Source organism: Vanellus vanellus (genome assembly GCF_965231255.1).
Source record: "Vanellus vanellus genome assembly, chromosome: 3".
Classification (NCBI taxonomy): domain Eukaryota; kingdom Metazoa; phylum Chordata; class Aves; order Charadriiformes; family Charadriidae; genus Vanellus; species Vanellus vanellus.
This window is the reverse complement of record NC_138907.1, coordinates 5,001,204-5,028,857: the sequence shown is the minus strand read 5'-3', so window position 1 is coordinate 5,028,857 and position 27,654 is coordinate 5,001,204. Positions and strand designations below refer to the sequence as shown.

General features: G+C 49.7%; 1 protein-coding gene across 2 annotated transcripts in view; it reads left to right on the top strand.

Moving 5' to 3' along the window:
• BCL11A (BCL11 transcription factor A) overlaps positions 1-27,654 on the top strand; it is a gene marked incomplete at both ends in the record, with an annotated part of 73,492 nt that overhangs the window by 39,024 nt on the left and 6,814 nt on the right. The window contains one exon of one of the 2 annotated variants that reach the window (XM_082481546.1): positions 24,970-26,697. In XM_082481546.1, the coding sequence (XP_082337672.1) occupies positions 24,970-26,697 (1,728 nt within the window). Of the gene's footprint in view, positions 1-24,969; positions 26,976-27,654 lie in introns of those variants that run through there. The other variant, XM_082481545.1, reaches the window with a different exon arrangement.

Sequence of the window (27,654 nt, the reverse complement as noted above, 5' to 3'; positions counted from 1 at the left end):
AACCAAGCCCTCTCGGTCGTGCACCGAGCGATTTCCCAAGCTTGCCAGCTGCCGTACCGGATTTTACCCGTGGACTCTGGCCGTGGGCTGCTTTACCCGGCCGGGGAGCTGCAAAACGGCCTTCGAAAGCCAGCTTGGAGGAAGCACCGCTGAAGAGCAGAAGCTGTGAATGAACCACGCTCTCCAGCCCGGATGGGGATCTAATCCTCAGCGTAAACATTTTCAAATACCGTATTGTCAGGAGAGGGAGAAGGAAAATTCCTCAGTTTGATGGTGCCCAAGAACAGCAGGCTTGGTTAGGAAAGGTCGGGAGAAACTGCTCTGGTGCTGTTTGGTTTTGCTTACACCGGCGGCTTCTGCATGCACCCACTTCCAAGCAAGATGTTAAAATCCCGGTGTTTCTAGCGGGACTGGGGCTGGCTTTTTGCAGCTCCCTTTTAGGAACCGGAGAGCTGAGCAAGTCTGGTTTCAAAAGGAAAAAATAATATAAATAAAAGGAGCAGGGAGGTCATAGGTTGATATTTATCAGGGCTCAGGGATAGATAAGGGGTAACCAGAGGAAAGTCACAGCTTGTGCAACATTTTTATGCCACGGTGGGCCATCTCCTTTTGGGTGCCTGCATGCTGGGAGGGATGGAGGAGGAAGAGGGGGGATAAACACCCAAGCAGTGGGAAGCATTCGGAAATAAGCCGGTAGTGAGCAGGCCCCTGGCATTTCTCAGGCTCTTGTACTGCAGACAAGCCAGGAGAAATGCATCGGGCTCAGCACTGGGATATTTCCATCTGTTTTGTACATATACTTGTGTGCGGGGACTCGGAGCCTTTCTTTCCTTGGTCCTTATCTGGCTTGGGATGGTCAAGTGAGGTGTGTTTTTTCTCCCCCAAATCACACCTTTGCTGAGTAGGTTCTCTCTCCAAATACTCATCCCCAGACAAGGCATAGCTGGGGCAGGGGCCTGAGGGCAGCAGGAACAACCGTGCGGGTCCAGGTCACTGCAGACCTTCTCCGAACGACCCAAGATGGCTGAGGGGTAGTTGCTTTCTTCTACGCAGTCTTACTCATTGCTTTCTCCAGCGTGTAGCTTTTCTACTTGGGCCTTGCTTGGACCCGGGTTTCATCCTGCAGCCTTTTGTACACCTGGGGTCGGCTCCCAGATGCTGTCTTTGGGAGCTCTACCCCGGCCTCACTGTGCTCTGGTGGCCCGAGCCAGATGTCCCCACCGAACTCGTCCAAGACTGCCTGCAGGACCCGTCGCTGCTTTGGGCTCCTGCGCCTGCAGCGGGGCTTGAAGCGTGTCTGGCATGCTGCGGGGTGAAGCCTTCCGCTTCGTTTCCCTTGCAAAGCACCTGATAAAAATGCACACAAACTCTTCGCTGCACTGAACTCAAACACGGCAAGTGGGGCCAACCAGGGCATTTCCTCCAGACAAAAATCGTCATTTAGATGCAGCCGGTGGTGCTCTTGGCTAATGCAAAACACCTGCACAGATGAAAGGAAGGGATTTTTCTGGTTGTGGAGACTAGGTGAAGTTTCCTGAACTAAGCAGGAGATTTCCATGCCTGTGCAAGAGGTTTTCATGAGTGTGGCTGGGATTGAGGCGAGACGCGAGTACAGACAGAGCCTGGAGAAGCAGAAGCGGATGCCATGGTCCATGCTTGCACAAACCAGAGGAATTAGTAGGTAAAGAGGTGTGTGTGCGAGGAGTCCACAGGGGCATTGGCACGGGGCCCGGTGACTGGCCTCACCGTTTGGGCAGGGGGTGCCTGCTTCTTCCTCAAGCTCTGACATCTTTTGGTTCATCACCTGTAGGAGGCCTCTCATTTCCCCCTGGTTTTGAAGGGCTGACAGGCGCTTCCAGCCTCATGCCAAGGACAAGTAGTGTTGAAACGTGGTTCTCAAGTTGAGGCGCCGCAGTGAATCTGGCATTTGGGGCGGCTGTGGGGTGGCATTTGCAGAAAGCCAGACTTCCTAGAAAGCCCCTAGGATGGAAGAACCCAACAGCTCCAGTTTCTTCTCCCGTCTTTCAGATTAAAGGTGCGTTCCCTGTGCATCCTGATGGACCTCTGTGGTGAGGCCTGGCCTCACGGGCCAGCTTCTGCTGAAGAAACACAGCACAAAGTGATTACTGGACATGCTTTGAAACACGTACAGAAATATTTAACACTGTTAATAGCATTTGCTTTCTTTTCCTCTTGCTTTCCCCACCAATCTATTTCCCCACCGGTTCTTTGAGGGCCTGATTTGCATGCGAATGTGGGGCGACCGTTTGTCCCCTTGTTTGGTAACTTGTGACTAACTGTCTTAAAAAGCTCATCAGTGGGGTTTTCCCATCCCCTCTTTTTTTAGCTGAAAATAAGTGACTGATTTATTTTCTTTTGTTTTACAAAAGCTCACCTCTGGCCTGAGACCAACCAGGGAGAGTTTCTGCTGCAAAGAAAAAAATAGTCCAAAACCAGAGGGTTTCAATGAAAGTCTCAACATAAAACTGAAGTTACAGCGGCCACCACCAGGTGATTACCATAATGCCGAGTGCTTATTGCTCTGCTCAAGGTTTCCAAACGCTTGGGAACGATTCCAGCTTGTTTGGGCTCGGGAACAAAACCTCTCTGAGATGCCGCAGCCAGGGTGGAAGGGATCCAGGGAGCGGCGGGAAGCAGCGCAGCACCATCCCCGCACTGAAGGCTTGTTTTAATGGCTAAAGCTGACAGAGCATCCCATAGCATTGCTGTAGGAATGTTTGCAGGCTGAGTTCAAAACACTTATTTAAAAATGATCAGTCACGGCCTAAAAGGTGCTTTGCTCACTTATTTTAGGAAGGAGAGCTGTAGACTCTTAATACAGCCGTAGGACTGCTGTATTAAGGATGCTGAAGTGGTACCTGCTTTAGGATCAGATTGCAGGCTTTTGATGTTGGAGGGCATCTTCCTTCACCCCCCGATTCTGCTGGCTTCCTTGCGAACAAACCCATCGCTGTCAACAAAGTTGGTGTCCTAAAGAACGGCTGCGTACAGCCTTTTAGGGTTCGCAGAGGTTTATGCAGCCTAAGGCATGAGGGTTGAGCACAGGAGCAGATAAACATGCTCTGCTGATCGTCTTCTGCTCTTTGTTTCGTTTGCAGTGGGATGTGTTTGTGAAGATCTCGTTACCCCCCCAGTCTTTGAGGGCAGTCCACTTAAAGGACTCACGGAGCTGTATTTTCTTTACAATAATGAGGCAGCGTGTTGTACCAGTCGTGGGAAATCTGATAGACTTGGGACACCCTAGGAGGGTAGAAAATTACTTAATTTACTTTGTGTGCAGTAGTCTTAATTTTCAACTATTTGAACAACTGATTGCTGGGGCAATCATCAGATCTTCAGAGTTAAGATGTTTCCTGCTGGAATGGAGCATTAGCTAAATCAGCGATGGCTGGGGATGGCAAAACGGAGCAATTGCGCACGTCCATCTGAGGGTAAAGAGAAGATTAAAATGAAATCCCTGAACCTGAGCTGCAGTGCTTTTTAGTTTCCAGGAAGGGTGAGGCAGGTGAAGCTTACCTGGTCTGGTGGTTAATTACCTGCGTAGCTCTGGCGGTGGCTCCAGCAGGTAGGAGCTGGGTCCAGTTTCCTTCTGAGTGGGTGAGAAGCCCTCTGCTCCATGATTCCCTTGGTATTTGCTCATTGTGAGTAAAAGCGATAAAATCTAGCGGTGGAATTACGTTATGTCTTGGGTGCTTTCTTTCCAAATTAGTAATAATCCTATGTGTCTTTGACCCGTTTCACGGTGACGGAGGGCTGGATTCTGCTGCCTGTTCTTTCGTGAGCCGCTGGTTGAAGTGAACGGACCTCGAGTAAAGGGATGAGAATCTGGTCCTTCCTTTGGGTTAGGTGTTGCAGACCTTGTGCTGTGAGTGAGTCCTTCCTCGAACGAGTTTTCCCATTGCTTTGGACGAGAGATGCCTTGCGTAGGTGCCTACTCATCAAGAAACTGGCGGTTTAGCTCACGGGGATGGAAATCACAGCAATGTAAGTGCAGAGCGAGGCACCCACTCACATAAGGAAGGGTGATGGGACCTGCTTTATCCGTCAAGATCAAGCTTGTACTGAAGCAAAAATGACAGAGGACTTTTCATTATGAAAACTGTGTATGTGGCTGAAAAAAAGCTTTCATAATTGTTTAGAAAGGAAAATGGGCATGAATATTGAGAGATCTTCTCCTGCCTTTCCATGCCAGCAGAAAATGAAAAATTCAGCGTGAAAGTATTTTCTTATTAAAAAAGAAACAAAACTGGACTATAAAATGAAATACTAATTTCTGAAGGCTGAGAGCTGCATGAGTGAGAATATTTAATTACAGTGGCAAAGTACAAATATTTCCTAGCCAGCATTCATTGCGTTAATAATAATTAATTAATTCCTTGGCTAAAACGTACATCCTGCTCGTGTTCTTTTAGTAGGCTGGGAATGTGATCCCACTTTTTTATTTTATTTTGCTGACAGCCGCCCAGCAAAGTAGGGAGGGTAGAGGATGGAGACTATATGTAAACAGAGGCTTTATGTTTCGCTATGTAGATGGTTATGTTGGGGTTGCATGGTTTTGGTTAGCAGACTTCTGCAGAGGAAGGCGAGGGCTTGAAGCAGATCAGCTGATTCACGGGGACAGAGTATCTGACTGCTACAGAGATAAGTGTCTGTACAAATATTTATACAATCCCGATAGTCTTTTGAATTGCATTATTACAACACAAAAAGCTGTCAGATTTCCAGGGTTTCTGAGACGTCCTTCTTACGGCTCGCATACATTTTGCCAGCGGACGTGAGCGGGCTGCGCTCGCGCTCCGAGCTGGCTGGACCCGTGCCATCGCCCAACCGGGAGCGGGGTAGGTGCCGAGCCCCTGCAGCACCCAGCCCGAGCTGATAAGCCTCGTGGAGAGCCTGGCTATATTAGTTCAGGCTTAGCACTGAATTTATGCAATCAAGTGGCACAGGGCTGACTTCAGAGCAGCCGTGGAGTGAGATTGTGGGCTGAACAAGCTCAGGGCCACCTGCAAAGGGAGGTAGAGAGGTACCCCCCCCATGCATTCGAGAGCCAGGATTTAATGCCGGGCTGCAAATTCCCACCTTATCCTGGCACAGTGCTCCTCCCCTGGGTTGCTCGCAGAGGGTCTGACCCCAAGCCTGCAGCCGATTGTGGGAAGCTTTCTGTTGACTGAACGTTGCATCGGGCCCTATATAGGACAACGACAGTCGTCATCCAAAAAGAGAGATTTGGAGACTGTGGTGGCAGGTGGAGTGCAGAGCCAGATGTAAATGGGTTTGGACTAGGTGTAGAAGAGAAGTCACCTTGTGCCTTTTATGCACAATAGTCCAAATATCCACGTAGGTGGGTAGTCCAGCATTGCCGGCGTGTATGGTTTGATGGTGATTCTCACTGCATCTGTGGTTTTTCTTAAAGCTTTCTTGGAGCCATGGGATGACAGGATCCTCCTGGCACTCTGGGATAAAACTTGAAAAGGGGACTTCAGTCCCACTTCAGATTAAATATGCACAGACAAGGTTCACACCGCTTGCTGCCATGAGGCCAAAGGGATTATTCCAGATCTACAAAACCAACACGAGTTTGAGTTAGTGGTAGGGAAGGCTGGAGGCTTCACGAAAGTTATTTGAATAGCTTGAACGCTGTCCGTGGAAAGAAGCGGCTGTCCTGGAGCAGGGTCGGAGCACACCAGTAGCTGTTCCAACCCTGGCAGAGAAAGCCTTGTGTTTTCACATGCTGATAGTGGTTGCATGTCCTGTTGCACACTTATTTGTAAGATTAGGAGTTTGGAAAACGTTTGCAAGGTTGTGAAACCGGAGTCCGGGGCTGCTGTGGGCTTCCTGGCGTCCTTCAACGTCACAGCTCAGGATAATTTTGGTTTGTAGGGGTGAGTGTGTGTCTTCCAACAGCTGTGAGTGTATCTCCAGAGGTTTCAATGGAGTGGGCTCTTTATTTCCAGTGCAGCATTTGTTTGTTTTTAGGGCATGTTTTTCCCCAGGGAAAGAAGAGTAGCAATCCCATGATCAAAGAAACAAAGCAAATTGCTGCAGAATTTCTGCCTAACAGTATTTAAATAAAAAGGAAACAAACATGGTATATAATTTATAAATGAGTCATGTGTGCCTCGGCTCTGGCCTCCTGGTGCAGCGTCCGAGATGTCAGGTTCAGCCGCCAATGTCTCAGCAGCCTTTTATGTTCGGTAGCAGAGAGCAGCCTCTGTCCTCTGTGGCAGCCCATTGCCTGCGACCCATTGCTGTACAGCGAGAGCAGGGCCACAAGACTATTTCGTCCACATCTCCAGCTGCAGCGATCCCCTCCACTGCTGTAAAGACACCGGCTTGGACACATGAGCCGGATGCAAGAGAAGGATCGAAGGAGTCAGGGAGGGAGAAATCGCCTACTGATGCTCCCAGTAAGGAATAAAGCCAGGGTTTCCATGGTGGCTGGTTAATTCTTTGGGGCTGCTGGGTTGGCCCTGCTCCTGCAGCACCCAGCGCTGCAGCATCCCTGCGTGCCCAACCGGCCAGTATCGCTGGATGGACCACGCACAGCACAGCAATGTGGTAAGCCAGATAACGAGGGCACTAACCCTGTTTTTCTGACCGTGTTCTAACAGGAGTAGCCCTGTTCCTGAAACCTGCACCCATTATGTCAAAGTCATCTCATTTGGCCCTGAGATGCGGATTGCTGCTGCGCCGGGCTGCAGCGGATGGGATGGGGTGGCAAAGTTATTGGATCTGTTGTGGGGCAGCGCTGTGCTCAGAGAGGCTTTGCCAGGGCAGGGACGATTCGGGCTGGTTTTCTGGAAGTAGTGGGGTTGCGCTTAAAAATGCCTACTCGGCTGAGGAGGGCTGCACGTGTTCCCCTGGCAGCCTCTTTCAGCTTCCAGCAGGGATGTTTCTGCGGCCGCAGCATCCCAGCTTCAGAGCAGGCAGACGGAAACAGTAAGTGATACAGGCAAGTTTAAGGCAGAATTATTAATTTCACAAAAACAAAAAGAAAAAGTCTGTGTAGTGTATTGCTCAATGTAGAGTGTAGCTCTGTGGACCAGAAATATTTTGTTTGGTGTCTCAAAGAGGCAGCGTAGCTGGAGCAGGCAGGTTTTGAAGCTGTCACCTGTCCCCCTTGCTGTTTCCTCTAGTAGCTGTAGCTCTGTCCTTCTCTGGATGGGCGTAGTGGCATGGGACACCCTCATCTTGAGTCCCAGAAGTGGTGACTGTAGGGTCACACAGGTTTGGAGGGCTTGTAAAACCTCAGCTTTAGAGGAGATGGGCAAGTAAGTGCACAACTGCTTTAAACTGCTTAAAACAGTGGGATGTACAGCACAAGGCACGTGCACACCGGCTGGGTTTGTAGCCCTGCAGCTGGTTAGAACCTGCACGGGTCTGATCCTGATCACCCACGTGTCTTACTGAAGTGGGCATGGAGCTGCAGGTGCTGCCGGAGCTGCTGCAAGGGGATGGGTCCTACCCCTCGGCTCCCGTTTGTCAGTCCCAGTGTCCTCCAAGGCTGTCTGTCAGCCATGGGGAAGCTCGGCGGTGGTGGGATCTCTGTAGAGCTGGAAGCTCAAACAGCAGCAAAACTGGCAGGTAGACAGTGTCTGGAGTGGCACATCCTACTCTGAAGGCAGAGGACCGGCCTTTTGCCCCAGGATCGGGGCCGTAGCCTTGGTGCTCCGTGAACAGTACCAAAATCTACATCTCGGTTTCGTGGTTTGTCCCTGTGTACTCGTATCCCATAGATACTTTATTACAGCGCCTGCACAGGCACTTCTGCAGGGTACAAATAAAAAATGCATCCATATGCTCGCGAACATACGTATAGTTATTAAACCCCGTGAGCGGCCTCGGCACCGAAATGGTGAATACGCTTTAGAAAATTGCCTTTAATCAGGGCAAAAGCTTTTCTTCTCCTTAGGTCGTACCCGGAGCGCGGGTGCAGGGGGAAGGACTAGAGCTGCTTCAGTTCTCTACCTGGTGCGGGGGGTGGTGACGCACGCTCCTGGGGACAGCTTGGTGACGGCTGATCTGGGACGTGCCCTTCAAGGGCTGAGCGTTACGGCTTTGCGAGGAATTGCGGCGTTTCTGTGCTTATTACAAGCGCCTTCCAGCAGTAAGGCATGCCCGGGTGGACAGACGGACAGACGGTAGGATCCTGCCCCCACCGAAGCCCGCGGGGAGCCTGCAGTAAAGCCTGCCGGCCGCCCGGCCGCAAACCCAGCTGCTGCCCAGCGCGTTGCCTAAACGGGCGGATGTCAAGGTTGCTCAACGCGACGAAGACCCGAGCGTCTGTTTGTTAACGGATAAGATGGTCAGGCCGGCGTAGGGCGCGCGAGCCGGCCTGTGCAACTCCTGTGGTTTCCAACCGTACTTATCGAGGGAGGGGGCTGCCTGCCCAGGGGAGGGTGTTTCCTCTAATCGGTAACTTCACATGCCAATGGCAGGCAGATGTGCGGGGGGCAAAGAGCTTGGCTTTTTCACAACAGCCGCTTTTGCCGGGCTCAGGGGAAGGAGTCATCTAAGGCAAGGCTGGGGAGCGCAGAAGAAACATTTAGCTCAGGAAGGGTTAACACCCCCTGAGAAAGGGTATCAAGAGGCGACCTCACAGCCACCCCCTTGGCCGTTCATTTTCACCATCCAGCACAGAAGGAATTGACTCATCCCAGTATTTCCTAGCAGAAAGTTTAGCTCCACAAGCCCTTCCCTAAGTCCTTTAGAGTCCTTCTGGTGTCCGCTTTCCGTCCCCGAGAGGCTGCGAGATGGTCACAGGCTCAATCTCTCCCGCTTATCAGACTATATAGTAAACATGGCTTTTAGGGGGGGATTTTTTGGGGAGGGGTGTGAGGCGGGCAGTGAATGGGGAGGCCAGACACCATTGTCTGGCAAGAATGCGAGTCCCCGGGGGTGAGCGCGCCTGGGCTCGCCTTCCAAATTGTCCCAGCATCAATCCCCCCTCCTTTGCGGGATTTCCTCCTCCAGCCGGGGTTTTGTTTCGGAACAAGCGTTGGTCAAACAAGCTTTTGTTTGCGGTCAGTCGCTTGGCACACATACACCACTTCTGGTGGGGGACAATGAGGAAGCTGTTTCGGGGGCAGCTGCGGTGGGACTGAAAGGGAATACTGATGGAAAAAGGGCGCCCGGGAGGAAATAGCTGGGTGGAAATTAATTGGGAGGATCTTACGAAGTCTGGGTGCTGCAGCGAGGTTGGGAGGGCGGCAGAGAGTCCTTCGATCGTGCTGCCTCGCCCCGCTCGCCGCCTCGTGCTGGTTTCTATTAGCTTTTCCCTCAGGATACCCTGCTTTGGAGCAGCGAGAAAGTTGGGCAAAATATTTGCGATGACGCGTCTAAAAAGCTTGCTTTCAGGAAGAAGTAAACTATTTACGGCAATAACAGAGTTTAAAAGGAATTGTCTAAGTGAGACCGACTTCTTTGTCAGCAAAAATTGCAGCAAAACCTGTTCATAGATGACATTACCTAAATGACATTACGTACGTATGTCCTTTCTTTCACATTTCCTGTAATCCTGTTACGGCATTGTCCCATTACCTCAAGCACTGTCATCTTTAAATGCTGTCAGATCTTAACTGGGTGGCCAAGGACATCGGAAAAGGATCGAGGTGAAGCTGATGGCAATTTCAGACCTGCTGTCTGTACGGCTGTCTCCCACTCTGCCCCGAGACGGGGTGTTTTCTGATAAAACATTCAGGTAAAGTGATGATTCAAGGACTTTTGCATCTTTTATGTAGCTGCCGCCCATCACCACAGCGTCCAGCACCCTTTTTGGGGAGCCTAGGGGGGTCGGGTGCGGAGGGGGTGTCGGAGGTGCTGGAGGCGGCAGGTACGAGCCGTGTGCTCGCTGGTGCTTGTTGGAAAGTGCTCCCGTCCCCGAGAAAATGAGGACTTGGAGGTAAGTGGCTGGAAAATGCCCTTGCAGGACCACGGGCCACGCTTCCACTCCTTGCACAGCCTTCATGGCATTAACGGCCATTTGCAAAGTGTGCCGATCTTCTCGGACTTAAGGTGCGATTAAGTGCAACATCTTGGTGTTAATTGTTTTTAACATTATTGCTGTCTTATTGTATTGTTGCTAAAAAAGGACGTGAGGGCAATTTCTTCTACTCCAACCGCAAATGCGCCGCTGTGGTTTTGCGAAAGTGCGACGAGACGTGGCAGCAAATGGGAGGATTGCGACTTCTGCTGTTTACCTGCTGAAATATTCAGCGCTCTTAAGCCTGAGGAGTGGGAAGCGTTGGCGTCGAAGAAGTAGCCTGTTTAAACTGGCAGCCCCTCTCATCAGGTTATAATAGCGATGATGATAATTGCCAGCTCTGAGGGCAGGAACTGTCGTTTCGTTATCTCTGGGTGCAGTGCCGCACTCTCAGGGACTCCGGTCCCCCGTGGCAGCCGCCGGACCTGGCTGCAGTGCAAATAACGGCAGCCCTGAACCTCAAATGCTCCCTGCGGACAAAAGTCTGTGGTCAGGCATGCGGAGATGTATCTGGTTGCCCGTCTTTGGCCCTGGGGGCTGGTTTTCCCGAAAAGCAGAGCTGCCCTGTGTGAGACTGTATGTTGGCAGCAAGGGAAGTGATGCCAGCGGGGACCGGCACGTGGCTCCCCGGTGAGTTGTCCCAGCTGGCGTGGATGTAGAGGTACTGCTGGCAGGTCACAGTGTGCCCTGTGTCCTCCTGTGCACCGGGATGTACAGCAGCATGTGTGGGCTGACTTAGCTAGCATAAGCAGATGGATGGTGGAGGTCCCAGCCCCCTTATCCAATGCGTTGTCACAGTAAAGAGGTGAAGAGCCAGAAAAGGAAGACTTCGTGGATGAAGAACAGGAGAGCGGTTCTCTCCTGAATGGCAGCCACGTTCATTTGGCCTAACGCCAAGGGTTAGACAGCGGCAAGGCTCCGAGTTTAGTCCCAATGATGCTAAAGAGCAGGGCCTGGATCCCCAAATCTTCCTGCTGAGAAATAAGAGCGTAACAGCCCATGGAGTTAAGCCCGTTTGTCCTGAGAAAGGGTATCATGATATGACCACGTAGACTACGCAGAAGACTATTGACTTAATCGGGTGAGGTTAGGGTTTTTTTATTGCTACCTGTTACTGGTATCTAAGCGCTGGCAGTTACAACATTTAATTGCGTTTTCCTGTAAGAAAATGCTTATCTCGCTGAAAGATGGGATTCTCTGCAGTCCATTTTGTATGCTTAAAAACTTGTTTCCATTTTGTTCTTTACCACCAGTGCTGTATTAATCCATCCTCGGAGGCCAGTCCTCTGGTCTTACCCTCTGGTCTGATCTGAGGCCGTGAGTGGGCAATGTCTCCACGCCTGGTCTTCCCGAATGAATGCTGTCCTCACCTGCCGGTGGCTCTGCCCCCTTCTCCTGCATGGGGGAAAAGTGACCCTCAAGATGTGCTGGAGCCTAATTACTAAATTCTCTCTCCTTGCATCCCCCAGCCCCCAGCGGGGCTTTCCCTGGAGAGGTCTCAATCTGGTGCTTCTAAACTGGCCGCGGTTTGTGCATCGCTGCCCTGTCTGGCGACTAAACTGATGCTTTTTTGGATACCGGAGAAGATTTTTTCTCTCGTTTCTAAATCTCTTAATAACTGAAGATTTGGGTGTAAAAGCACTAACCTCACTCAGTTCACTGGGCTTTTTTTTTTTTTTTTTTTTTCAGTCATTGCTTGGCTTTTTTTCCCCCTATAGGCACAGGAACCATTTATAGCCGAGGTGGGCCGAGTTTGCAACTTATTAATCTCTCCCTTGCATGTGGGTTGAAAAGAGACACCATGCCTTTATCAAAAGCCAGGCTAGCACAAAAGCCTATGCAAAATCATCATCAAATCCTATTAGAGGTGGAAAATATCTCTTAGATCATCTCATTCATTTCCCTGCCAATGCTAGACTGTTCCTGAGAGTTAATTTTCTAGTGTCTGCTGCCGACTCCCTGTGTGACTGCAGGTCTGTCATCTTGCCTTTGGGTTCTCGCTGTAACTTCCACTCATTTCCTTGCATTTCCAAACAAGCCTCATTTTGTTCGGTGGTCGCCTCTGTTAGCATTTGCCCTGCATTGCATATTATCAGTGGTTTCTACTTGGAGAGCATCACCAGACCTCGCTTGTGGCTGGGAAAGGCATCCCTATGGGATGGGGCGTGCTGGGTGCTCGGGGGAGTTCGGGGAGCGCTGTCCCCGGGACAGGGGCTCCGTCCCCTGCAGCCACCACTACCTGCTGTAGGTATCGGGGAAACGAACATCTCAAACGGCGGTTTCTCTCCCAAAATTGAGGCCATGGGTTCGGTGTGGGCAGGTTGTCCCCCGTGAAGCACTTAACTTCTCTTTGCCCAACCTCTGCTAGTGCTGCCCGCAATAAACTCCCACCCCAAAGGCCTGGGCTGGCTGTGACATCCACTCGGCAGGGGGGGGGGAAATAAAAATGATTCAGAGCTGGAGCTATTTATAGAATGAAGTAAATGCAGATTTCATCAGGGTTTGTTTCAGAGGAGGAAACGGCGTGTAGGAGCGGAGTAGCCATACTTGTAACTTCCCGCCGGCGCTGGCAGCGGTGATTGAATTCCCCGACACGGCGAGGGTCTGGGCAGCCCTGCCAGCGCCGGGAAGGTCAGTCCGGCAACTGTCACCTGGAAAGCATCAAAAGCACGAGCTGTCGATAGCGACCTGCATTTGCAGAAAATCTGAGGGCTTTCTAATTAACTGAGGATCTCTAAATTAGAGCGAAGCCGCTCGACAAGCCCCCTCGTATGCCTTAAGTGTCAGGGCTCAGCTGATCGCCGCATCTAACAAGCAGCTGATTTTTAACAGTAGCTCCGAGACTCAATCAGCTCCTAATGGCTCCGTTTCAAAACGTTTCAGTGCATTTTTCATCTCTTACTCTGGAATTTATGCTCTTTGTTCCCTGCTCAAATATTCTGGCGCTTTTCCTTAATTTCAGGCTTCTGCCTTGCGATGGCTACTCTGCCCCTAACTAGGCAGCTCATCGCTTGCCTTTCCCCGCACGCGATCCTTTGCCGCGGCCGCTCGCTCTGCTTTCTAATCAGTAAGTTTCAGAAATTCCCCTCTTTCTCTCCCCCTGATGTATAAGCGCTGCTGCGGGGTCTGGAATTTCATAATTAGAAGGACACCCATGTTTAAACAGACCCCTGTGTAATAAGAGCTCAAAAGTGGTTTTATTTCAGCTTTAAAGGTAGCGAATGCAGCTTGCAAATGCACCTGATCTTGACCTCCCTCCCGCTGCTTTTATGCAGCGCTGCAGATTTGGGCACTGGTGCTCCTGATTTACACCGTGGCAAATGAGATCAAACCCTCATTTCAGCTGCATTCACAGCAGAGTAAGAATATGCACATTTAAACTGAGGGCTTCGAGCTGCTGGGAAGATGACGGGGGGATCTTTCCCGACCTGTAACTACCATTGCCAGTAATGAGACCCACGCGAGGCGTCCTCGGGAAGGCGACAGGATAAAATCCTACATAAGCAGTGATTAGGAACCGATAAATACCACCGAGGAAGGTAGAGAGTTAATCAGCCTCTCTTTAAGACTGCTCCGTGTGTGTTTATGTTCAACTGCTTATCCATATCTTGGCAATTATTCACGTGAAATAGAATATAAATCCTGATGCCTAATTTTTCTTCGAAAAATTTCACCAGGTAATCAAATCCTGAAGTACATATTCTATTCCGGTGGTTTTATCAGTAAATCATATTTTTATCATTTATCAGCAAAAGTTAGATTTAAGCATCCTCACTGTAATGTTTGAAAGATGAACATTTGTTTCAGTGGGTACTGTGCCAATCAATAATCTTCCAGCTTGACTCAGCTATCAATTATTGCTGCAATTATTTGTCTAGTTGGATATTTAAAATGTCATCAGAAAGAGATGATTACATATTCCAGAAAGCAAGGCACTGTATAATCAGATGAACTGAATCCAGTTAAATGTAGTGTGGTACTAACCTGTCCTTCAAAGCTGAATTCTGCAGCCGCGACTGAAACAACAGCTTTCTGCATTATTGTAAGGAAACAGATCTTAACCTTGGAACAGTGTGTGTTATTGGGGTCGGGTAATACTCGGCGAGAGGAGACCTTGCAAGCCTGGAAATTGAATCAGCCTTACTGACATAAAGGAGGGAGTTGTTTTTTTTTTAAGGGGGGGGGAGGGCTGATTTTGTTGGATTTCATCTGCAAATCTATAAATAAGAAAATCCACTCTTTATCTGCCTTTCTGGGAATTTAAACTCCTGAGCTCGAAGCGCCAAATTTTCGTATGCCCTTTTTGCATTCCTTGACTTGATGTATGTATGGTAAATACTCTCTGTGCCCTGAGAACGCAATAAAGCTGTAGCAATTCTTGCAAGTCTTACATCCTCCAAACTCCAGAAATTCGGAGTATTATATCATTTTCAACTTCAAGGATATCTCAACGATGGAGAGGAGACAGAATAAACTGGAGGAGACCAGACAACTTTACGACACCTTTTGGTCCTATTTGCAAAGCGGGGAGGGGAAAATATATATATTATCGATTCTACTAATACTCACTTGTGCAAGTTATGAAACTAAACGTCGTAGGATCTGGTTCAGCACTTGCTGTGCTTGCAACTCCATGGTGACATTGAACTTGCTCAGGGACAGAATAAACCTTTGCCTTCCTGGCAGGTGATTTGCAGGCGGAGGTGTCGTTTGGGGGGACCTGTAGTTCCCCTGACCCACTTTGTCAGGATGGTTTGCTGCTGGCTAAATATCATTAATTTGAAAGCGAGAGGAAAGCGAGCCAAAGGGGAGGGCTGGGAAAGAGGAGAGTCTGAAGAGGATCCGTTTTGGGAAGGAAAAGGTGGAATGGGGCTCTCGAGGAGAGCCCCTGTTCACGCACATCCCCACACCCATCACTTGGCTGAGGGCTGGAGCTTTTTGGCTCCGCCGACACCCTGCCCAAGGCACTAGTGGGAGCAGGTGTGCTGTGGGATGGAGAAGAGGACCTCGGCAGTGCCTGGCTGGTGATAATGGCCAAGGGGGGATGGCAGGGGCCACCACATCTCTACAAGGCGATGGTTTAAAGTGTATGTGCTTTACAGAGCCCGGCACGTCAACTGAAGATGCTAATATGCAAAATGCAGTAAAAATAAAGCAAAACCATAGGTGATGAGGAGACCCGACGGCCCAGCAGTGCCCCGGCGGCAGCGTGCCTGCTGGTGAGCAGCGGTGGGAAGGTGCCAGCCCCTGTTTCTCCCTAGGAGTGGGCTAACAGCCGTTTCAAAATGCCAGTGCACTTCAAGCTCTCTAGGAGTGCCTTGCGTGGTAGAGCCGCCGTGTCCTCCAGCGAGGTCCCACAGCGCTAATTGGGTCACCAAGCATTAGCGGCTCTTCTCGAGAAAGCAGCATCCTGGCGTCATGGCTGAGAGTCTCTATATGTAAGAGATGTGTTCGTATACGGTGTGCCTTGCAGAGCAGCGTCCATGACGCACGCTCACCCGTGCCGGGTGCCGGCTGCAAGGCTGGGCAATGCTAACGCTGCAATACAAACCTGGAGAAACACCCCACTGCTGGCATTTGCCAGGGCTTGGGAGTCTCGTGCTGCATCTCGCCGCACACCGGCAGGGATGACCTGGGATGTCTTGCTAGAGCATCTCCTTTCTTTCCTTTGCAAGAAACTTTTTGAAGCGCGCTCTGCCTTTTCTTCAGATGCTGCCGAGCGGGGAGAAAACAGTAGAAAAGGAAACAATTCATCATGTAGGTGTATGAGAGTGAATAAAATGATTTGGGAGCTCTCTGTAGCTGGATAATTACAACACTGCATTTAAAAAGTGAATTATTGACTTGATTGTCCCCAGCAGCCGCTGGGTAAATGCGTAATTACGGACCGTTGAGGCAAGGTATTGTTTACCGGATAGTCGGGTTAGGCTTTGAAAGGGCTTTGATGCTCTTGTCAGGGCAGAGCTTAGGTGAGGCTTGGTCTTTGGTGGGCCACGACCCAGGTGGACCTGCCAGCAGGGGCCATACCTGGTGCCAGGTAGATCCAGAGGACCTGATTTAGCAGGTGTCATCCCAGTGATGCTACTGCTGTTTGAGTCCATTTACAGTCCCCGTGTCTGCACTCGGGAGAGGCGCCCTGGAAAAGTCAGGTGGGGAAGCCTGCGCACCCGGGATGTCGGTGACTTCGCTAATGATATTTTTAGAGAAACGAGATGGTATCAGTGAGACGTTCCTCCTACCGGGCTGACAAAGCCGTATAGTTCGCCCTTTAGGTCCTGCCACGGGTGTTTGAAGTTAATGGAGCTACTACCCATGCGATGCTGCAGTCTGCAACACCTTATTTCTTCATCCCCGTAGCGTTGGTGTATAGGGTGCATATGTGCGCATGATCAGGTCTTCTTTGCTTGAGAGGTTTCTTTGTAAAACTTCATTCAAAGCTGAATTTCAACCACAGCGTTATTTTCCGATGGCAGCTTTCTTCTGTTCCTCGCTAATCAAGACGCGACAGATTTCCACCCCCCTTAAGTTTTAAAAAAGCACAAAATCAGTTGCAGCCTGATACCTTACTTGCCAAGTTGGAGCTCGAAGCAGGTTTTTTTGGTGTCCAAATCGTAATCGCCTTGAAAATGGTGACAGACTTTGAGGTCACGCCAGTACGTCTGGCAGCACTGGCGTGCTCCAGTGGGACCCCAGCACCCCGTTCTTCCCTGCTGCGGCTCCAGCGACCATGCATTTTGTTGCTTGATGTTAATTGAATATTTTTCTGGAGGGGAATCTAGGTGTTAGGGGTTTGGTTCTGCTTAGAAGGATGAGTAAATACGCAATATATGTTGAGGCTACAACCAAAACGGTCATCCGTGAAGTTTGCACTTCTCCTGTAAGGGCCAGATGTTCCCCAGGGTTATGAGGAGCCCGGCCACTGGGCTGTGCATGGAGCCCTCCCCGCTCCTGCCTGTGTCTCCCCGCCAAGGATGCTGCACGTTGCTTTTTTGCAGGGAGGAACTGGCCTCCCTGTTCCCATCCCTTCCCACTCGCTCTTTCCTCAGGCCCTAAAAACTTCTGTTTTGTGGAAAATTTAGCTTTGGGAGAAAAAGGTGAATTCCCAGAGTTCCTAACTCCAGGCTAAGTCTTTGAATGGCAAGGCAATGCCAGCCGTAGCTTTGTTTTAATTATTGCTGTTGCTTGAGATGCTTTTTGAAGTTTAGGTTATGGCGTTAGCATCTTGGCCTGGCCTCTCTTTAAAAGAGGGGCTTTTAAAAGGAGGTGCAATGAAAAAATGGCATTATTGAGACTCGGTTTAGAAGATATTTTGCCAGTTTTATTAAAATGATTTTAAGGAGTTTGAATTTGCAGAAAAAAAGAATCCAGGAAGAAAAAACTGGTTTCAGAAATGTTTTCAATAATCGTCATTATAAATGTATCAGTAAGTCATAGATAAGGGAAGGCTGGTAAAGATGGCAAATGGGGTGGTGAGGATCCCGCAAAGCAAAACATCGAGATTTTTTATGTTTTCGCAACTTCGCTGTTCCCAGGACCTGCCGTCAGGCCTGTTCATCAACAATGTGGACTTGATTTGCAAAATTTTATTTTTCAAATGCACAGTAGCAATGGTGCTTCTCGTCTCACAAGCAATGCCACGTCATTTCCTAGAGAGTTTCGGGGACGTTTTTCTTTTTCAGTGTTTCTGCGTCCGAGTCATCTAGTGATAAAGAGGAAAGATTAGAGAGAAAGTACCCTGTTGTAAATAAAGGCAGCTACTGCTGTTATTTATTATTATTACAATCATTATGACAACAACAGCGACAATGCTGATGCTAATAGTGCTAACAGGTATTATGACCAATTAATGACGGACCAGGTTAACAACACGCCTTTTGCAATCTGGAGAGTCGTGAGGCAGAATGAGTGCAAGAAGGAAAAAAATATGTTTGGGCAGTTACAGTTTCCCGTCTAAACTGATGCTCCCGACCACCAGGAAAAGGTGAGTCACGACAAAGCAGTTATTTCTTACCAAGGGCGAGGTGGGCTGCTGCAGGCATGGAGTGGACCCACTTATCTCCTGACCCTGCATCGCGTCCTGCGTCCCAACTGTTTCACTCCTCTAGTTTTCGGTTGAAAGGAATTTCAACAGCACGGATTTCTGAAAGGGGGGGGGGGGGGGGGGAACAAAAAAGGAGATATTTGACAAGCCAGATGGAGAAGAACTGAATCAAGTACAAGTGGTAACAATTAACTCAATTTTTTTCCTTCCCCCCTTTAAATACCATAACAACTCCAAATTTATCAGTCCAAAAATCAAGCAGGCGGTTGACATTAAAGCTGAATAAAGAAGTTCCTGGGTTTGGCTCAGGCTGTTCCTCCAATAATTTTTTTCCTGGTGAGCAGAAGAGAGGGGGGTGCCTGCTGCAGGTTGCAGGTGTTTGAGTCGCTGTTAACTTTTGTGTTCTGCAGTTTGATAGCAAAAGGTACATACATGCTCCATAAGCACAGGTAGGCCGGTAAAGACACCTTGGCTTTGCTTACACGTGCTGGGTTTTTTGGGGAAGGTGAAGGAAAATGCAGGAGCGTAGCCATCAAGGTTGGTGGTGCTGGCTCGAGGAGAAATGTTGCTGAGAACAAGGGCTGGGCCAACCGGGCAGCGAGGGCCAAATCCTGGTCTGCTCGGAGATTTCTCTGGCACGGGGATTTCTCCGAGGGAGTGAATCTGCGGCTGTGAATGAAATCCTTGCAAACACCATTGTCACTGCTTTCGCCACAGTTTTGTTTGTGAAAACACTAGGAAAACTGGGGTGTCTCTAAATGCTGCGTGTTTGCGTGCAGCCCGTGTGATGCCCTGCGATAAAACCCATGGGATAGTAATACCTCGCTCCTTAATCTGCTGGTGCTTCTCGAGCAACGTCCTGTGCTATGGGCTGCCTGTTCCAGACAGGGGCACCGAGAGGATGCTGCACGTGGTGTTTCCGTGTTGCTCTTCTGTAAAGTGCTGGTGTGTCCGGCGAGCAGCTTTCCTGGATCCAGCCCTGACTTTTGAGAAACGAAGGAAGCTCTTCCAAAGCACATTGGCACACGCTTGCAGATTATTCCATTACTCACTTGGCAATGCCTGAACTTGCATGCCTAGCTCCAGAAATGCTTCCCCCCCCGAGCAGTGGCATCTAGCTGACAGCTTCTCCTCCCAGCTGGTCTTCACCCCAGCATCTTGTCTGGCTTTGCTGCTGGTGGACACGGCTGTGGGTCTCGCTTGGAGCCAGCTATATTGTGCCTGGAGATGTTGGCTTGCTTTGATTCAGACTTCGAGCATGCCAGGTGTATCTGTGAGCACAGTACAGAAGAACCGGCTTTTTTTTAATATTAAAAAAGCCCCTTAATGCTGAAAGCAGCCACCTCTTCATATTTTACTGAGTAATTGTGCCAACTGCCCTTAAAGGCACTCAAATGCCAATATCCATCCCACTCATTTGTTAACATTTTTCGGATCAGAAGCTAAATCTGTCACTTGTGTGTCACTGGTTAAATCACTTCTTTTGGGGGCATGGCAGGCAAGAGCTGTTCTGCTGCTTTTTTTTTGGCAGGAGCCAATAACTTGAGAATCACTAAACATTTGTGCTGTAGTGAAATGCTGTGCCCTGTCACTAGTCCTTTGCTGGCTGGCATGTAGAGAAGGAATAAATATGTAATGGTGGCTGAGACTTCACTGGGTGAGACCAGTCGGGTTTTGTGATGGCCCCATGTTTGTATTTGGTACATGGTATCCCCCTGTAATTCTCCTAAGGGGGTAATTTCCCAAATACGAAGAAAATGAGCAGTAAAATTGAGTGGGAAGAAAAATGTACAGGCAAAAATGTGAATGGTAATTGGAAGCTATTTGTAAAGAGTTGATGAGCTGTCCAGGAAGGAGAGGGCAACTTTGGCCCAAATCCAAAACCCACTTCACCCGCTTCAGTGGTGAGATGAGAACAGCAATTAGATGTTAAAAAAATCAATATATGACAATTAAAAAAATGGAGAATAGATAGCAGTCAATTGCAGTGAGAAACCATGATGGGTAGAGAACTGGTCAGGGAAGCTGAAGATGCCGAGGAAAGCTTGTGCCTGGCACAGACGTGGAGAAGAGGAGAGCTTCTCAGGGTCCTGGAGAAAAGAGAAACCCTAGGAGTGATGAGTGGAAGAAGCAGTAATGTAGAAATTTTAAATAAATATTTCTGCTGTAGACCTGGAAAGCAGCAGTGTTACCTTTCTGTATCATAGGTGGGTGATAACGTTTCTTCTAGCTCATTAGTAGCCAAGGAGGATTTTATACAAGGTCTGAGGGAGATACATATTTTTAAATCAAAAGGCCCTGGCAGCTTGCACCCAAGACTCCCCAAAGAGTTGGCTTGTGATGCTGTTTTTTAATAAAGCTTATGGACTGGGAAAATGCCATCAAGAGCTGGTCGAGGTAACTGGGAGAGTTGGCAACACTTTGCTTATCTCTTCTGGGCAAAATAATTGAAGAGCCGATATGAGATTCAATTGATAAAGAATTAAAGGATAGAAATATAATTCATGCCACTCAACTTAGATTTATGAAATATAGATCTTGTCAAATAAACCTGATTTCATTCTTCCAGATGACAACTTTGGTTGATAAATGTAGATGAAATAGACTCTGCAAGGCATTGGATGCGGCGCTGTGTGACATTGTGTGTAGGAAGACCGAGCACTGGGCGGTATCGCTAGCATGGGCGATTAAGAGCTGCCCAACAGATTTGGGAACGCGGGGTCTTAGCTGGAGAAGCATCGGTGGATGGGAGAGGTCAGCAGGAGCTGATGAGAGCTACAGTGGTAGTGATTTAGAAATGAATATGCAATTGTGACTGATTAGCGCTGCGGATAAAACAAAGGTGGATGGACAGATGAAGAGCAACAGGAATGGCTTTGTTGGGGTGGTTTGGAAAGACTGTCAAGCAGGGTGTGTTGAGAGCACGGTTGGGTACAACCTGCCGTGGTGCCCGGCTAGAAGAGGGGAATGGTGGCCGTACGTACAGATCCAGGGTGCCGTACCCCAGAAGGCAGCAGCTCTGTGGGAGGCTCGGCAGAAAACCAACTCCTTCCCAGGCATGATGCTGTGCTGAGAAGGGCTAGGCTTGTCCTTGTGTAGTAGAGGAGGATGGAGGGGTGGCTTCAGGATGGAAAAATAGCTGTATTTTGAAGCATACCTTGATTTAAGGGTGCACAAGTACCCTTGGTGTGCGTGGGGGGGCATGTTGCGTACTGAGGGGCTCTTCAGTGTGTTGGCCAAAAAAAAAAACTTCAACAGAAGAGGAGAATGGGTAGAGGTTGGAACTGGAGGAGTTCAGGTGGACCTCAGTACATGTCTGTGAGCGTGGTTAGCTGTGGGAACTGACTGCAGTGGCAAGCCGCGGGTGTTCTTGTCTTCTGAGCTGGTATGAATGGTTTTCACTGGGATTTTGCGCTTTGCCCTGAAGACTATTTGCGAGGCTGGAGGAGGTTACCCTTTACACAGACATCATATTGGCCATGGCACAGCACAACTGAGCAACACGTAATGCAGGAAAGGTCAGAGAGTGAGAGCTGGTGGTCGCTTTCGCCCCTAAATTCCTCAATGTGAAGCAGCCGGGGATATGTGCTCCAGCACCACTGCTGGTGGCCGAGGAGGGCTGGTTTGGCAGTGACCTTCTTCTCATCTTGATCTGAGGGATTCCCAATAACCTCTTGGAAATCAGATGAAAGAAAGCTCTGATGGCATCGCAGCGCTGCTTTGGATAACACGTCCCATCACGTTGGCCCTGTGGATGATGAGGCACAAAGAGCCCCCTGGGAACCTTCTCCAGCTCTGTCCTTGGCCAGCACTGGCTACTGCATCTCCCTCCTGTGCTTTCCTCGCTTGTCTGTGGTCTTGCCACGATGCTTTAGCTGGGAAGCCCGTGTGGACGTAGAGGCTGGCCCATAGCTAGGAGACATCAGTGGATCCGCAGCCGTCGGGTCCTACAATCCTGTCCAGCTTTTGGGGGGGACCTGCACGCTGTAACACAAAGCAAGGTGGTGGGACGAGAGGAAGGAAACGTGAGTCCCTTCCACATCCAAGGGTTGCTGCGGCGGTCTAAGGACCCGTCTCGCTGCTGGCGGGCAATGCGTGGATGAGTGCCATAATTCTTGCAGTTTGGCAAGGCTGCATCAGACTGGAACCTATCTCTAGGTGGTGATATGGTCAGTCAATAGCCTTCATAATTAATCAAGCACTAATAGACAAATTAGAAATCGTGTCTCTTCAAAGCAGGAGGTGGAGGCAAATGGCTGGTGGATTTTAACTGTTTCGTTGCATTATTTTATTGCCTGGTTTTACGTTGCTCCCTTGAAAATGGTGGGTTGTTTGGGGAAGTTTTGTACATAAACACGATTTTAAATTTAAATTATTATCTTGATTACCAAATGCGGATGGTGAATTGAAAACTCGTTTTTCAGACAAGCAAATGAAGAATAATATTACATTTTACACTCCACTAAATCAATGTAGCCCTAATTTTGCCATGCAGGAAATCAATTCCAGTCTTTATAACAGTCGAAGATGTTATGAACAAAGTAATTTTGCAAATTATGGCAAGTAACACATTTATTGATGACTGTAGTTTAGGAATTTAGAATTTGTGAGTGCTGTAATATAATAAGGCCGTACTGGCAGGAGCTGAGTGAAATACAGATTATATGGTGAAACTGTAATGCATCATTTGCTATTAGTGGACTGGTAATAATTACCAGTTTCAAAGCAGCTTTTTCCATGTAATCTTTAGTCTCAGTCGTAACAGCCCTTCTCATTGACATTATGATTACACGAGCTGCCCTTATGATCTGGAATATCTAGTTGATGGGAATACTAAAATGTGGTAGCGAATGCTCAATGTTGTATCCTCATTATAAGATAAAATGCTATTTTCTCTGACCTGATCTATAAGGTAGAGAGGCGAGGTAGCGTTACATTGTTAGCTCCTACCATGGTGTTAAAAACTTCCACTTCATTACGGCGGAGCAAGGTGAAATTTTCCCGTTTAAGATTTTTTCCCGAGCTCACAAATGAGCGTAGGAATGTGAAAGTCCAATTGAATTTCCCTCTGATTTCAGCAGATTTGAGTATTTATCTGCACTCGCATGGCTGGCATATGCTAAACACCGCAGCGCATTTTATTCTGACGCCGACTTCAGGAGGAAATGTTAAATATTATTCCAAGGGCTTTTAAAGTGATTAAAGTGTTAAATGCCTGCCGTAGACAATCGAGTCTCCTTTTACTCCCCAGATTCAGCTTCTCAGGCCAAACATAGAATAACTGCAGAGCCCGGGAGGCAGGGAGGAAAGCTGCGCCGGAGGGGCACCACTGCGTGCTGTGCTGCCTGTCTCTCCTATCCCCGAATCGTCATTCAGCTCGCCGGATAGCAAAAATGCCCATACGAAGCTTTTCATCCCCTCCTCCCAAGTGAGATGTGAAACAAGACAGGCACAGATAAAGCGGTGTTTTCTTTCCAAATCTGCCTTAATTGTTCCTCCCCTTCCCCTTTTCTTCCTATTAGGCAAATAGGGGAAACCTATTGCTCTCAGTGCATCTTGTAAAGAGTTTTACCCGGGAGCGGTACCGATGGAGCAGTTGCCTCCTAACGTAGATTTTGGGTCAGGGCAGGGGTACGCCCTGCGGGCGGGTACCACCCCAAGCACTGCTGCTTTTGGAAGGCCCCTGTGGTTTATTCAAACCTCAAGAGCATGTTTGGGATTTTTGTTTGTTTGGTTGTTTTTTTTTTTTGTTTTGTTTTGTTTTTTTTAAATATCACTAAGCAGCAGCTCTCTGAGACCTGCTGGGCTGGAAATGAATTTTTATCCTCCCGTTAGCTCCGGTTTCAGTTTACCAGCATTTAGTAAAAAACATCCGGAGGGGGGTGGAAGTGAATTATTTGCAAAATTACAGTAATTGATAATAACGCACTCACCTTTGCCATATCTCACGCCACTCTTTCCTCGTGGATGGCCCTCAAAAAGTTATTCATCCCCCTTGTTTTGCCATATATTAGAAGGGGCTGCTTTCTGCTGTCATTATTAGCCGGCTTTTTGTTTAGTTATTTATTAGTTGGTTGCTCTTTTATAATGTCCGTGTTATCTCCAAAAATAAATTATCATGAAATAGAGTTAGCTCGCTACTTGCCAAAGTGGCATTTACCATCCTCAGCTTCTTTTCAGTGCGAGAGAAATAATGCGGCTCCGGCAGGGCGCTCGGCCAGGCCTCCTGGCCACCCTCCAGCTCTTTCCTTGGCGGAGCTGCTGCTCTCTCTGCCTTCCCCTCTCCCTGTCCCGTACACTATTTTACTTAATTTCGTTTTTCAAATTATTTTTTTTTTCTCCCCCCTCCCCCCCCGACTCGAGCCTCTGCTAAGGAGCAGGAGATGCTGCCTAATTTTGTACCCATCGTTAGCCTGTCAAAATAAGGAGGCTAATAAAGTGATGTTGCCCAGGTTGCCAGCAGTCGCGATGCTTTAGGTTGCTGCTTTGAACCAATGTATGTGCTTCTCTGGAGTGAGAGGGATTTATTTTATTTTAGTTTTTATTTCTATTTATTTATTTATTTATTTTATCCCCAGTTTAAACATTAGCAGCCTCTTCCAGCATGAAGTCTGCAGAGTTGTAGCTGGCCTTGGTTGACTTAATCATCTTTTTATTTTTATAGCTTTTTTTTTGTCCACGGTTGCTTGCCAGGGTTTGGTTTTGAACCCAGGGCTGGGGAAAGCAGGAGGAGGTACTGCGCTACGGGTGGGTTTGGACCTCGCTGTCGCGCCCCGCGCCTCCTCCCGTCCCCCGCCTGCGCCCGAGCTGGGGCGTCCCTTCTCCAGCTCCCAGCTGAGCATCCCGCAGGAGATGGTGGGGAGGCGAGCTCTCGCCTGCCGGTGGGCGGCCGGAGATTGACGCTGCTTGTTGTGTTATTTTGCAGGTAAAGATGAGCCCAGCAGCTACACGTGTACGACTTGTAAACAGCCTTTCAACAGCGCCTGGTTCCTCTTGCAGCACGCACAGAACACGCACGGCTTACGGATCTACCTAGAAAGCGAGCACGGCAGCCCCCTGACGCCACGGGTTGGTATCCCAACAGGACTAGGTGCAGAGTGCCCTTCCCAGCCACCTCTCCACGGGATTCACATTGCAGACAATAACCCTTTTAACCTGCTCAGAATACCCGGCTCGGTCTCGAGGGAGGCGTCGGGGCTGGGAGAAGGGCGTTTCCCACCCACGCCGCCCCTCTTTAGCCCTCCCCCGAGGCACCATTTGGATCCGCATCGCATTGAGCGCCTGGGTGCGGAAGAAATGGCTCTGGCCACCCATCACCCTAGTGCCTTTGACAGGGTGCTGCGACTGAACCCCATGGCGATGGAGCCCCCCGCTATGGATTTCTCCCGGAGGCTGCGGGAGCTGGCCGGCAACACCTCCAGCCCGCCCTTGTCCCCGAGCCGGCCCAGCCCTATGCAAAGGTTGCTGCAGCCCTTCCAGCCCGGCAGCAAGCCCCCGTTCCTGGCCACGCCGCCCCTTCCTCCTCTGCAGTCCGCTCCTCCTCCCTCCCAGCCGCCCATGAAGTCCAAGTCCTGCGAGTTCTGTGGGAAGACCTTCAAGTTTCAGAGCAACTTGGTGGTCCACCGCCGGAGCCACACCGGGGAGAAGCCCTACAAGTGCAACCTCTGCGACCACGCCTGCACGCAGGCCAGCAAGCTGAAGCGCCACATGAAGACCCACATGCACAAGTCCTCCCCCATGACGGTGAAGTCGGACGACGGGCTCTCCACCGCCAGCTCCCCCGAGCCGGGCACCAGCGACCTGGTGGGCAGCGCCAGCAGCGCCCTCAAGTCCGTGGTGGCCAAGTTCAAGAGCGAGAACGACCCCAACATGATCCCCGAGAACGGGGACGAGGAAGAGGAGGAAGAGGAGGAGGAGGAGGAGGAGGAAGAGGAGGAAGAGGAGGAGGACTTGAACGAGAGCGACAGGCCGGACTACGGCTTCGGGATGAGCCTGGAGGCGGCCCGCCACCACGAGAACAACTCGCGGGCCGGCGAGGAGGGCCGGTCGATGCCGGACGTCATGCAGGGCATGGTCCTGAGCTCCATGCAGCACTTCAGCGAGGCCTTCCACCAGGTCCTGGGGGAGAAACACAAGCGGGGCCACCTCCCCGAGCCCGAGGCGCACAGGGACACTTGCGACGAAGACTCGGTGGCCGGCGAGTCCGACCGCATCGACGAGGGGGCGGTCAACGGCCGGGGCTGCTCCCCGGGGGAGTCTGCCTCGGGAGGCCTGTCCAAAAAGCTGCTGCTGGGTAGCCCCAGCTCCCTGAGCCCCTTCTCCAAACGCATCAAGCTGGAGAAGGAGTTCGACCTGCCGGCCGCCGCCATGCCCAACACCGAGAACGTTTACTCCCAGTGGCTGGCGGGCTACGCCGCCTCCCGGCAGCTGAAGGACCCCTTCCTCAGCTTCGGCGACTCCCGACAATCGCCCTTCGCCTCCTCCTCCGAGCACTCCTCGGAGAACGGCAGCCTGCGCTTCTCCACGCCGCCGGGCGAGCTGGACGGAGGGATCTCAGGCCGCAGCGGCACGGGAAGCGGAGGGAGCACCCCCCATATTAGTGGCCCGGGCCCTGGCAGGCCCAGCTCAAAAGAGGGCAGACGCAGCGACACTTGTGAGTACTGTGGGAAGGTCTTCAAGAACTGTAGTAATCTCACCGTCCACAGACGGAGCCACACGGGCGAGAGGCCGTATAAATGTGAGCTTTGCAACTACGCCTGCGCCCAGAGTAGCAAGCTCACCCGGCACATGAAAACACACGGGCAGGTGGGAAAGGACGTTTACAAATGCGAGATTTGTAAGATGCCTTTTAGCGTGTACAGTACCCTGGAGAAACACATGAAAAAATGGCACAGTGATCGAGTCTTGAATAACGAGATAAAAACTGAATAGAGGTATATTCGTACCCCCCTCTCCCCCCCATCCACCCCATCCCTTCCCCAGCCCGCATCCCCGTAGAGGTTTTCTAGTCCCTTGTGATGGAAATCATGGAAGCTAAGGATATTCGGAAAGTGCTTGTCACCAGCACACCCTGTTTATTTTCTTTTTGTTCTCACCGTTTGAATGCATGATCTGTATCGGGGCAATACTATTGCATTTTACGCAAACTTTGAGCCTTTCTCTTGTGCAATAATTTACATGTTGTGTATGTTGGTTTTTTTTTTTTGTTTGTTTGGGGGTTTTTTTGGTTGTTTTTGGTTGTGTTTTTTTTTTTTTTTAATTTTTGGATTGGACAGCATGTATGGTATGTTATGGCTGTTTTTAAATTGTCCCTGATTAGTTGCTGAGCAAACACGTCGCTGTTTCCAGTTCCGTTCGAAAAAAAAAAAAAAAAAAAAAGAGGAAAAAAGAGGAGAGAAAAAAAAAAGAAAAAGAGAAAAGCGAAACAAACCCAAACCCGAGAGCAAACAAAACCGACCATGCTGCATACATCCTGTAATACATATCATGTACAGTTTTGTTTTGTGACGTGCGAAGGAAAACGCGCTTTGGGTAACCCTCTACGGACAGGATCGATAGCACCGAAGAAGCGTTGCGTTAGCTAGATTGCTGTCTTAAAAGAATAAACCCA